This window comes from Balaenoptera acutorostrata, chromosome 7 (assembly GCF_949987535.1).
Source record: "Balaenoptera acutorostrata chromosome 7, mBalAcu1.1, whole genome shotgun sequence".
Classification (NCBI taxonomy): Eukaryota; Metazoa; Chordata; class Mammalia; order Artiodactyla; family Balaenopteridae; genus Balaenoptera; species Balaenoptera acutorostrata.
The window spans coordinates 109,210,077-109,222,758 of NC_080070.1; the positions used below are offsets into that span (position 1 = coordinate 109,210,077).

General features: G+C 49.5%; 1 protein-coding gene across 1 annotated transcript in view; it reads left to right on the forward strand.

The window, feature by feature from the left end:
* Positions 1-12,682, forward strand: part of ADCY1 (adenylate cyclase 1) — a 120,536-nt gene that overhangs the window by 43,427 nt on the left and 64,427 nt on the right. Inside the window, exon 4 of the mRNA XM_007187686.3 lies at positions 3,574-3,685. Within this exon, the coding sequence (XP_007187748.2) occupies positions 3,574-3,685 (112 nt within the window). The remainder of the gene's footprint in view (positions 1-3,573; positions 3,686-12,682) is intronic.

The window sequence follows — 12,682 nt, forward strand, 5'->3', positions numbered from 1 at the left end:
GGCTTAACAGGAATAAAAAAAGCAGTCAATAGAAACTATCCCAGAGAAAGCTCAGACATTGGACTTATTTGACAATACCTTTAAAATCAGCTATTTTAGGTATGTTCAAAGAACAAACCATGTCTAGGTAACTAAAGGAAAGTATGAGAGTGATTTCTCATCAAATAAAGAATACCAATAAAGAGATAGAAATTATAAAAAACAACCAAATAGAAATTCCAAATGTGAAAAATAACTAAAATTAAAGATTCAGGTGGGGCTTAACAGCAGATTTGAGCAGACTGAAGAAGGAATCAGTGAATTTCAAGATAGGTCAATTGAGTTTATCCAGTCTGAAGAACAGAATGAAAAAAGGATGAAGAAAAGTGAACAGATCCTCAGAGACCTGAGGGCCACCATCAAACATAGCAACACACTCCTAATGAGAGTCCCAGAAAAGAGGAAAGAGAAGAAGGGGCAGAAAAAATATTTGAAAAAAACAATGGCCCCAAATGTCCCAAATTTGATGAAAACACTAACCTACACGTCGGAGAAACTCGATTAGGATAAACTCAAAGAGAACCACACCTAGACACATAATAATCAAACTGTCAAAAGCCAGAGACAAGGAGAGAATCTTGAAAGCAGGAAGAGGGAAGCACCTTAATAAAGTTTTTAGCAGATTTCCCATCAGAAACCATGGAGGCCACAAGGCAGTGGGATGGCATATTCAAAAGCTGAACTTAAAAAGACAAGAATTCTGTATCTAACAAAAATCACAGCAATAGCACCTGCTGTCCCTCTGCCAGGAATCTTCTCCTAGTGTCTTCATGGCTCTCCCTCTTTTCCCTTCAGGACTCAATTGTCAATCTGACCTGCTCAGAGCTCCATACCCATCTTCCCTCCTTCATTTTTCTCCATAGTTACACTCGTCACCTTTGACATACTGTGAACATGCACCTCCCCTGACTAGAATGGATGCTTCTGGAGGGCAGTGACGTTTGAATCTTTTGTTCACTGCTAAGTCCCAAGCACCTAGAACATTGCCTAGTGCATAGATCCTTCAATAAATATTTTTGTTGCATTATAACCCTTACAAATTACTGTAACTAAGCAATTGTTGAGCTATTATCAGGTGCAAGGTATTACTCTAAGTGCTTTGTTAATCCTTTTAACCCTCACGACCTATGATTTGGACTCTAGTCTTATTCCCATTTTAAAGATGGAAGGACTGACATATGAAAGTGTTGGATAAGTTGCCTGGAGTCCTATTGCTGTAAATGGTGGAGCTGAACAACCCTACTGGAGTCCAGGCTCTAACCACTGCTCCCCCTCCTGCCTTTCCTGCGTCGACACTCAGGAACCTCTCATCCTGGAGACTTGTGCTCCACTGCTTACTGCTTGTACTCAAGTTCCAACCAGTCTGCCTCTCTCAGCTTTTGATAAGTCATTATATGGTTTCTCACTCATCTTCGTTTCCACATGCTATTTGTACTTCTGAATCAATCCCCTCTTCCTTTCTTCCTTCCCTCTCACCTCCCTCCCTCCTTCCTTCCTTCCTTGTTTGTCTGGATAATCCCTGGGGAGGACTGTTCCAGCCTGGCTGCATCCGCGAAGTGGGTGTTGTGCTTTCCTGCAGAATTCCAGGCTTCCCATATCATTGCTTCCCTGTGCTCTGTCCCTCCCTCCTGTGAGCTTTCTTCCCCAGATGTTGAGCTCCTGAGGACAGGGACCTGGGGTGTAAGAGATCGTCCACGCATGTTTGCCTGTGTGCATGGGGGATGTTGGGTGCTTTGGGGGTGAGGTTTCCCGCAGGTAGTGGAGGAGGACAGGCAGGGAAAGCCCTGGGGGTTTCCTAGCATGGGGGTGGGCAATGCTCAGTCGGTTTTTGAGGAACGAAGTGAATGGGCAGAGGCTGAGAAGCCAGTGGACAGAGAAAGGCCTGTGAATGCATGGCTAGTTATAGAGGAGGAAGAAAACACAGTGGTTCCTCAGAGATGTAAATGAGCCTGAATTTTATACCAAAACAGAGGGGAGAAAATCGGTGTTGTCTGTCTCCGCCCACTCTTGCAATCCCTTTTCTTAGCTTCTCAGTATCAGTGACACTTCTATATCCTAGACACCCAGTTTTTGCTCATTCATTCATGCATAACACACATGCGTATCCCCCTTGCTCTGTGTTCGGTGCTGGGGGATGTGTAAGCCGGGTCTGCGTCCTTCGGTTCCTCACAGTCTCAGTGGGGAAAGCTGCCCTGCAGGTAGAGGATTATAAGTGGACATTAGGCTTGTCACGGGGTGAACACAGCATCTTTCCAAGCTGGGGCAGGGCATGGTGGACATGGTGGGGCAAGGGCCTCATCAGGGAGAAGCCTCTCTGAGATGAGGGTTCCTGGTCCCTGCCTGTGATGTGGGTCGCTAGTCTCTGGCATGAGGTATTATTGAAAATGCAGAACTGAGTTAAGATCTGGCATCAGGAATTTTAAGATATGAACACAATTGTGTAAAAAGAACAAACTCCTTTAATTCCACATCACTTTCTTCATTTATACCAGAGATGCATGTTTAAGTCTCACAGACCCCTCCAGTGTACCCTGTGTGTGATTTCCCAAGTCTCACAGCTGAGGGTGCTTTTGGCTGCAGGTGACAAAAGTTGGCCATGCAGCGTCTTCAAGAGCGAGGGGCTCTCTTTCCCCTGGGGCGAGAGGTCCAGAAGTGGCACCTGGCTCTGGTCCAGCAGCTCCGTGATCAGGCCCCATGGCCTCTCCCAAGTGGGTTCCGTGGGGCACCTCGTCCTGAGATAGGCCCCTGATCCCATCTCCCTCGTCCCTCACGTGTGGGAGGGTCAGGGTGCTTGGACGACTCGTCAGGAACCCCAGCCTCTCCCAAACGTACGGCTCAGGGAGGTTCTCCGTTGCCCTGCCTTGGTCCTCATTACTTAAGCCTTTTAAAGTCTTTCTAGCGTCCAGGATGCTGGCTGTGTGCTATGGGTAGACAGTGAATTGTTTAGACTGACCCAGGTACTGTAGTAAACGGACGCCCAGCATATAAGAGAGGTTGCCCCCGCCCTCACAGCCGGCTGAGGGGTGACCCTGCGCACAGCACAGGACTCCTGTGAGGCTCTGACGGGGCCTGGGCCTCAGTCGCCTGCATCACCTGTAGGGGGTGTGGAGGAGGGCTGCTCATTCCTTAAGAGCACGTCACTCCTGCTCACCTGCCACCAGCCCCGGCCCCGTCACAGGGCCACCCTGGGAAAAGGGACAGGCCTAGTGGGTGTTGAGCTGCTCCCCTGTGTCTGGGGGACACCGAGTACAGAGACAGCATGCGGTGGTCACTGCTGCTGCCCTGTGTCCTGGGAGGAGCTCTGAGTGGCCCCAGCATTTCCTCCCTCTATGACCAAAGAGCCCCCCCGGCTTCTCCCAGCCTCAGTCTTCTCACCTGTGAAATGGGAACAGCAGAGCCTTCCTTTTCCGCTGCTTGAGGAATCAGCAGGGGGCTCTAGTTTCAGGTGACACGCGAAGGTAAGGTCTGTCTGAGTGGCAGGAGCCTGTCCGTCCGTCGGCGGAGGAGGGCAGCGGGCACCCCTTTGTCTTGCAGCATCCTCTTCGCCGACATCGTGGGCTTCACGGGCTTGGCCTCGCAGTGCACGGCCCAGGAGCTGGTGAAACTCCTCAACGAGCTCTTCGGCAAGTTCGACGAACTGGCCACGGTAAGCGCAGCCGCTCCCTTTGTCCGGAGGTTAACTTGAGTTGCTCCTGGGGTGACAATCTGCCAGGTGGATCCCCGTGTTGGAGATGTGACCTAGGCTGGACGGGACGCGGGCTTCACCTGTTGTTTCAGCCTCACTGTTCGCTGGTTCCTTCCCTGGGACCTGAGCGCCGCCTTTGCAGACAGGACGACGCTGCACCAGCACAGCCAGCGCCTCCAGTGAGGGGCCCCGGCAGCACGAGGCACCGGCTGAGTTGTGTGGTCTTGCGTACGGGCCGCCCTCCACCTTCTGTCCTGTGGCAGATGTCGCTTGGGCTGGCCTTGGCGGAGGGCTCTTTGGAGCAGGCCTGGGCTGCCCTTTTCCGGGCCCCGCTGCCTGGACTTGAAACTTGCCTGCTGGGGGTCAGTGGGTGACATCTCAGGAGGCCCGGCCCCCTTGCTCGCTGCGGGCTGAGCGCCAGGGTTTTGAAGTCTTCCTGGAACAGGTCACATCTAAGGCCTGCAGAGGTCAAGCCAAGGCCAGGCTAACAGCCTCGCTTGCAGCATGCAGGCCTGGGGCCCTGACACCCACCTTCCCTGCCCTGCCAGGGCATGGGGGGCACCCAAGGACACAGACAAGTTCACCTTCTCCTTCAGCCTCGCTCGAGGTGGACACAGAGGCCCCTGAGTGGGTGGTTATGAGACGGAGGGAGGGAGGGAGGGAAAGAGGGATGGAGGGAGGGGTCGGCAGATTCTGTCGAGGTCAGACTCCTTCTCAGAGGAGGTGACAGTTAAAGCTCTTGGAAGGAAGAGTGAACGTCCCCTCAATGAACAGGGTGCAGAGAGGACCCCTGGCTGGGCCTGGCTTATGCAGTGGCCAGGAGTCATGAGGGACGTTGGGTGTGTGTAGGGGGCTGGGTGGTGGGTACTGCGTGGGCCGCAGACTCGGGCCGGCCTCTGCGCAGGACACAGAACACCAGGCCCCGGCCTTTGCCCTCGACTTGCAGGAAGAGCGAGCAGCGGTCATAGTGGCTGTAATGTCGTTTTGCTGGGCACGGAGCTGCCTGTCCTTGAGGCCCTGGCAGCCTTTGTCCGCGCGGCCACTGGACTTGCTCCCAGGAGGGAGGCTGTGGTCTGGGCAAACACGTGCCACCTCGCCTTCCTGGGAGAAGGCCTCCCGGTCGTCCTCCCGCGGACAGGGCTGCCTGGGGTTTCAGGGGAGCATAGAAGAGGCGGGGAGGGCATGAGCGTGGGCTGTGCCCGTGCATGGGGCTGGCTGTAGGGCCTCCAGCACCTTTTGCCTTTGGGTCAGGATGCGTGTTTTGTCTGGTGCAGGGGGTAACTGGCGGCCGGGGGCTCTCACAGTGCTGCTTGGGAGCTTTCTCAGGCCTGCTGCTTCCTCCCCCCTCACCAGGAAGCTTCTGGACCAGGGTCCCACTCAGCCCGCCAGGGCCTCTTTTCTGAGCATCTGCTGCTGACGGGAGGGCCTGCGCTCTTTGCCTCCTCGTCCGATTCTGTCTTCCCAGCAGCTTGAGGTCAGCATCATGGTCCCCGAAGGATCAGGGCCAGGTTTGGTCAGTGATTCATGGTGAGCAGTGCCGCCTGCCCCTCTGCTGTCCCTGGGAGACCCCCCCAGCTCCAGGTCTCTCAGGACATAACCTGCTCCCCAGCCGCCCAGGAAGGCCCAGGAGTCTTTACGGATTTTCCACTGGTCCTTTGTCAGACACCTGATTTGCAAATATTTTCTTCCCTGCTTTGGCCTGTTTGTTCATTTGCTGACAGTGCTGTATGAAGGGCAGAGATTTTAGCTTTTATGCAGCTCAGTGGTCACTTTCTTCTTCTGTGGGTGTAGCGTTCCCAGAGGTGGGCAGTCCGCTGGCCGGCCCCACCTGTGCTGTGTTCTCTTGGAGCAGACGCAGGGCCCACCCCGTCCAGGGGCTGGAGAGATGGGCCTCCCTGGGTGGGAGAGCACGGGTGGAGACGGTGCCCCGGGGATACCCAGGTCTTCGTTCTCAGGATGAAATGTGTGATCTGGGGGCTCCCTGTCCTGTCCTCTTCCTTCCTAGAATACAAACTCCATCTGTCGCTTGGCCAGTTTCTTCTGTTTTAAATCAGCTGCAGGTGTGAGTGTCACCTTGAGTTCCAGGCCTGTGCCTTCACCCTGGCCCTGGGGGCGCCTCTCGGGCCCATGTCCCAGCTGTGACATCCACTGCCCCTTTCTATCGGCACCACACCCGGGGTGCACATGGCAGGGTGTCCACTGGGCCTTCTGGGGCATCACACGTTCCCTCAGAATGTCTCAGTGTTCCATGTGTTTCCTCAAATTGTTACAATTTGCCTTTTTTTGTTCTTAAATTTATCCCTAGGTATGTCATTCTTTTTGATGCAGTTGTAAATGGGATTATTTTCTTAATTTTACTTTCTACTAGTTCGTTATTAGTATATAGAAATGTGACAGATTTCTATCTATTGATTTTGTATCCTGCAACTTCACCGAAATCATTTATTAGTTCTAACAGTTTTTTGATACAGTCTTTAGAGTTTTCTGTATATACTGTTATGACATTTGCAAATAGAGACAGTTTTACTTCTTTTCCAATTTGGATGCCTTTTATTTCTTTTTCTTGTCTAACTGTTCCTGCTGGGACTTCAACACTATGTTGAATAAAAGTGGTGATAGTGGACATCCTTGTCTTGTTCCTGATCTTAGAGGAAAAGCTTTCAGCTTTTCACCAGCGAGTATGATGTTAGCTGTGGGCTTGTCACACATGGCCTTTATTATGTTGAGGTATGTTCCCTCTATACCCACTTTGTTAGACTTTTTATCATGAGAGGATGTTGAATTTTATCAAATACCGTTTTTGCATCTATTGAGATTACTATATGATTTTTATTCTTTATTTTGTTAATGTGTTTGTATCACATTGATTGATTTGTGTATGTTGAACCATCCTTGCATCCCTGGAATAAATCCCACTTGATCGTGCCGTGTGATCCTTTTAATGTATTGTTAAATTCGATTTGCTGATATTTTGTGGAGGATTTTTGCATCTATGTTCATCAGGGATATTGGATAATTTTCTTCTTTTGTGCCGTCCTTGTCAGGATAATGCTGGCCTCATAAAATGAATTTGGAGGTGCTCCTTCCTCTTCTGTATTTTTGAGAGTTTGAGAAGGATTGGTATTAATTCTTCTTTGAACGTTTGGTAGAATTCACCAGTGAAATCATCTGGTCCAGGGCTTTCCTGTATTGGGAGTTTTTGATTACTGATGCAGTCTGTTCAGATTTTATATTTTTTCATGATTGAATCTTGGTAGATTGTATATTTCTAGGAATTTATCCATTTCTTCTAGGTTGTCCAGTTCGTTGGTGCATAAGAGGTTTTCTCTTTTATTCACTACTAGGCTCTTTCACCAGGACACTTACTAGTGTCTGAGATGTTGGATTAGATACTTTTATCAAGGGAAGTGCACACCCTCCAGAGAACAGGTGCTGCACACACTGGAGCCTCATGGTGGGTTGACTGGAGTAAGAGATATGTTAGGTGTGTGTATGTGTACGCATGTGAGTGAGCATGTGTATATAAATGTATGTGAGTGTGTGTGTACATGTGAGTGCATTGTATATACATGAGTGTGCACGAACATGCATGCAACTGTGTACACGTATATGTGTGCATGTGTGTACATGAGTTAATATGTATGTGAATATGTAGGTGCACGTGTGTGTACATGTGTGTTAAGTTTTTGTTTAGATTTTTTTTTCCAATCTATGCTCCTGAAGGATATTAGTCTGTGGCTTTCTCTTCTTATGTTGTTTTTATGTGGTATCAAGGTAATGCTGATTTCATAGAAGAGTTGGGGAGTATTTCCTCCAGTTCAATTTTCTGGAGGAAAATCTGTGTACAGTCGGTATTATTTCTCTCTTAAATGTGTGGTAGAATTTACTGGTGCATGGAGTTTTCTTTGTGGAAATTTTTAACTACAAATTCAATTACTTTCAGTAGGGCTAGTCAGGTTATTTATTTTTTTCTTGAATGAGCCTGGTGTTTTTTAATCTTTCAAGGAGTCTGCCCATTTAACCCAAGTTGTCAAAATGATTAGAATAAAGTTGTTCACACTATTTCCTTGTTATCCTTTTAATATTTGTTGAATGTGTGGTAATGGCATCTGTCCCATTCTTGATTTTGGTGATTTGTGTCTTCTTTTTGTCTCATCATTCTGGCTACAGATTTATCAATCTTATTAATTTTTTAAAAAGAATTTGCTTTTGGTTTCATATATCTCTGTTTCTATTTTATTAATTTCCTTTATTTTTTTTTATTATTTTGTTTCTTCTGCTTATTTTGGTTTTCATTTGCTCTTCTTTTTGTAGTTTCTTAAGGTAGAAGCAGAGACCATTGTGTTTTAGATCTTTTTTCCTCTTCTGATATTAGTGTTTAATGCTGTGAACTTCCTCTGAAGTACTGCTTTAGCAAATTTCTGATATGTTGTGTTTCTATTTGTGTTCAATTCAAAATACTTTAAAATTTTCCTTTTAATTTTTCTTAGACCCATGGATTATTAAGACATTTGTTTTTTGAGGCAGTTTGCAAAGATCTTTCTGTTTTTGACTTCAAATTTAATTTTATTGTGGTTGGAGAACATACTTTTAAAATTTGAATCCTCTTAAATTTATGGCCCAGAATATGGGCTTCATTCATTTGTGTGGTCTATGTGTGGCATATTTCCACGTTTTATCATTTTTTCTGTTTAATTTCCTCTAATGTTTCTTTTTCTCTCTTTTTTTTTAATACATTTATTTTTTAAAATTTATTTATTTTTGGCTGCATTGGGTCTTCGTTGCTGCACATAGGCTTTCTCTAATTGTGGTGAGCGGGGGCTACTCTTCATTGTGGTGTGTGGGCTTCTCATTGCGGTGGCTTGTCTTGTTGCAGAGCACGGGCTCTAGGCGCGTGGGCTCAGTAGTTGCAGCATACGGGCTCAGTAGTTGTGGCTCGCAGACTCTAGAGCACAGGCTCAGTAGTTGTGGCACACGGGCTTAGTTGCTCTGCAGCATGTGCGATCTTCCCGGACCACGGCTCAAACCCATGTCCCCTGCATTGGCAGGTGGATTCTTAACCACTGTGTCCCCAGGGAAGCCCTCCTCTAGTGTTTCTTGCAGTGTGGGCCTGCTGGTGACAAATCCTTTCAGCTTTTGTATTTCTGAAAGAACTCTTTATTTCGCCTTTATTTTTTTGAATTTCTTTTTGCTGGGTATAGAATTCTAGGTGCAAAGGTCTTTCCCCCAGAACTTTAAAGATGCTGCTCTTATTGTCATCTTTCGTATTGTTTTCAACAAGAAGTCTTCTGTCAACTCTTTGCTCCTCTGTATGAAATGTCTTTTTTCTCTGCCTGCTTTTAAGATTTCCTCTTCATTGCTGGTTTTCAGCAGTTCGATTTTGACACGCCTAGCTGTGGTTTTCTTCAGGTGTCTCGTGCTTGCAGTTTATGGAGCTTCTCGCATCTGTAGTTTTCATAATATTTGGGGAAAAACCCTCAGTCACCATTTTACAAATACTTTCCTATGCCCCTCCTCCTCTTCCTTCAGGAACACCAGTTTCACCCACGTCCGGATGATGATCTTGTTTTATTTTGGGGGTTCTTTTTCTTTTTGTTTCACTTTGGACAGTTTCTACTGCTGCACCTTCAGGTTCACTAATCTTTGCATCTTCAGCGTCTAACCTGCCACGTACCATCCAGTGAAGCTTGCAGCTCAGACATAATATAGTTTCATTTCGGATCTTTTTTCTTTCTCGTTGAGGTGACTCTGAGGAAGCTCAAAATTAAAATGGCCTCATTCCCTTCTAATTTATTGCTTTTTTTCTCTGTTCTTTTGTGCATTGATGTTGTGTATTTTAAACATATTTTCACTCTTAATCTGCTGGTGTCCTGTTTTGATGAGCACCTGGACGTGTTTTTCTCATACATGCTTGTTTTGTGTCCAAGTGCCCGGTGAGGAGGGTGTGGTGACCCCAGGGATCCAAACCCATCCTCCTTTACAAAGGTATCTGCCGGGCAGTTGAACAAACACAGAGTGTGTTTGTCTTGGTCTCCACAGGAGCTGACGTTTTATTTACCCCAATCCACGGCTGATGACCACAGACGTGCACTGTTTTTGACCTTTCCCCCATTTATTGGATCCATTTTAGATTTGTGTTTGCTCTGATGTCCGTGTGTATTTGGCAACTGGCCGCAGCCTTTGGGTTTATGGAGAAGCACCTGTCCCGGGCTCAGCCCTGCTCCACCACCACCTGTTGGGGACGGGGCCCTTCTCTGGATCAGTTTTCTCTGTGGGAAAGTGAACTGGCCGGACGAAGCAGACGTCCCTCTGGCTGGTTCAGGAGGTGTGGGGCAGCGTGGAGGGTCCTTGGTGTGCCTGCTACGGAGACGAGCCTGAGCCCCAGTTGTCCTCTTATCAGCAAGGCCACCTGGGCTGGTTGTGGCCCCCTCCTCAGGGGTGACAGGCAGATGAGAACACAGTCCTTAGCTCTGGTCCTGACCCCAGGAGTCCTTCAGGGACTGTTTCCAGAGAGAGCTTGTCGCACTGTTGTCCGTTCTCAGTCCCGAGGTGGCAGTTGCCTGGCACAGGAGGGGGGTGCACTGGCTTTAGGACGGTGCCGGTGGCGCCCGGGGCCAGGAGGCTGACCCACACGCGTCATGGGTGGTTAGCGAGCGCGGACAAGTGCGGGAGGCATCCCCTCTCTGGTCCGAGCATCCCTGGGGACGCTCAGAGTCTGCTGAGGGGCTCTCCCTGGGGATGCCCGCCCTTGGGCTTGGCCAGTCTGCGCTGTCCCTGACCTCGGATGCTTCGTGAGCCTTTCTGGCCCATGAAGACCCGACACCGAGGGGCTCCTGGACAAGAATGTAGGGGGTGCAATTCCTGAAAGATGACTCTGATGACCTGTGTTAGTGAGGACATTATTTTACAGTTATTTGTGTTATTCTGGATGTTTCTCAAAGGGACCCATGGAAGCTGGTCCAAGGGCAGAGCTCCCTACCCAATTCCGAGCTACTCGGGTGTGTGTTCAGGTCCATCCTTCCTGTCTCCCCTCATCCCTCCTCCTCCTCGGGAGACTGTCCTTGGGCTCATTTCAGAGGGTCAGGCCTTCCTGCTCTGACACCCCGGTCCCGTAGCTGCACAGAGTTGGCTGCATTCAGGCCTGACACATGCTCGTGGGTCAGTTGTGACTCTGCTGGACGGTGTTCCTTTAGCAAAGCCACCTGTGCACCTGCTGTCGGGCAGGGGCTGCTGGAGCCCAAAGACGGGGTCAGGGAACTACAGCCAGGGTACTTACAGCTCAGGTGGGGAGACCTTGAGCCAATTTTGCAAAACCAGGATTTGCTGAACGAGATGTTTGCTAGTGTGGTCAGGATGTAAACAGACATCGTGAGCACAGCCTGGAGGGGGTGGCGGTGGGGCTGTCACCAGAGCTCAGCTTGGAAAACTGACCCAAAGGAACGACTTTAAGTGATCAAATAACATATAGAGTAGAATCCCAATTTTCACACTGTGTGTGCACACACTTATGTGAGTGCCAGAGAGAAAAGGCTGGAATGAAATATTCTAGAAGAACTGTGGTTATTGCTGAGTTGTGAGTTACGATGTTTAATTTTCTGAACTTTCTGCATCCTTGATGATGAACCTGGATTTCTTTTAATTATCCCTTGATGAGCAGGGAATAGATATTGTTTCTTGAAAAGCCAGTAGATGTTTGGACTTTGAATGAGTCTGTCATTTGTATCAGGCCACCTGTGGAAACTCACCACCCTGTCTGCTGGGAGGAAACCTTTATTCAGCAGCTGCGGTGGCCCAGGTCCCTTGGTGGGGAGATGTGCTCCAGGCAGAGGGAGGAGCGGGGTGTGGAGAGCAAGGCTCACTTGAGGCCTGAGTGGGGAACAGCGGTAGAAGGAGAGGCAGGGTAGCCTGAATGGGACCCCTGAGTGCCGTGCAGAGGAAGATGTGCTTCCTCCATGTATCACCAGGGAGACGTGTGTTCATAATTGGGTTCAGAAAGCAGCTGCGAGGTCCCTACTGTGTGCCAGCGTTGTCCTAGGTGATAGGGACGCAGCATGAGTAAGTCAGATGTAAACCCTGCCCTCGAAGGTTTTAGAAAATTCACACGAGCACAAAGGTAGAGACAATAACGTAACACCCTCTCCCCAGGCTCCCACAACCCATCCTCGACAGTAACTAACGTCCGGCCAGTCTTGTTTGGTCTGCACTCTCCCCCCCCCAGATCCTGCCCATCACCGCACGGCACGCTTGCCTCCTTGGTGAGTAGCTCTTCCATTGAGCCTGTTACAGCCAGCACCACCTCAACGCCCCTGTCGCACCCAACGGCACTGACTGCGGTTACAGATTCCTGAGTCTGGCTCTGGGCTTGGTCACCCTGCTCGTCTCAGACATGTCTCTTCTTCAGAGCTGGTTTGTTCCAGTCGGGATTCACACGTGGACGCGTGTCTGGATTGTACCCTTGGGTTGGGTTATGGAGGTGACAGTCATGACACAGAGGCTGATGCCACAGAAGGATGCTCTATCACTCATGGTCCCCGAGAGGAGGGGACACACCAGGCCATCCAAGGTCACAGGGGACCACCGGGCGCCCAGGTTGGCAGAGGGGGCTGGGAGAGCAGGGCGGGGCTTTATTGGCGTTTCCACGGGAAGAGGCGACAAGCAGACGCAGGGCTGGACAGCGTGGATAGTGAGGGCTCTGGGCTGGCGGTGTTCCCCGCGGTCTGGTCCCTGCCCTGGTGATTAGGGTGGGGACAGTGGCCGGAGTGTGAGAGCCCGCAGAGGAGATGTGGCCTCTGATCCGCCGGTGTGATAGGAACACGCCGTTGTTTGTCTCCAGGAATTAGCCAGCCCTGCGCGGTGCGGGCAGGTGGTCGTCGTACCCTGCCAGCGAGGCCCCCGAGATGTCAGACCTTCATAGGACACAGAAAACAAAAACCGGGATGAATACACACGTCGTATTGC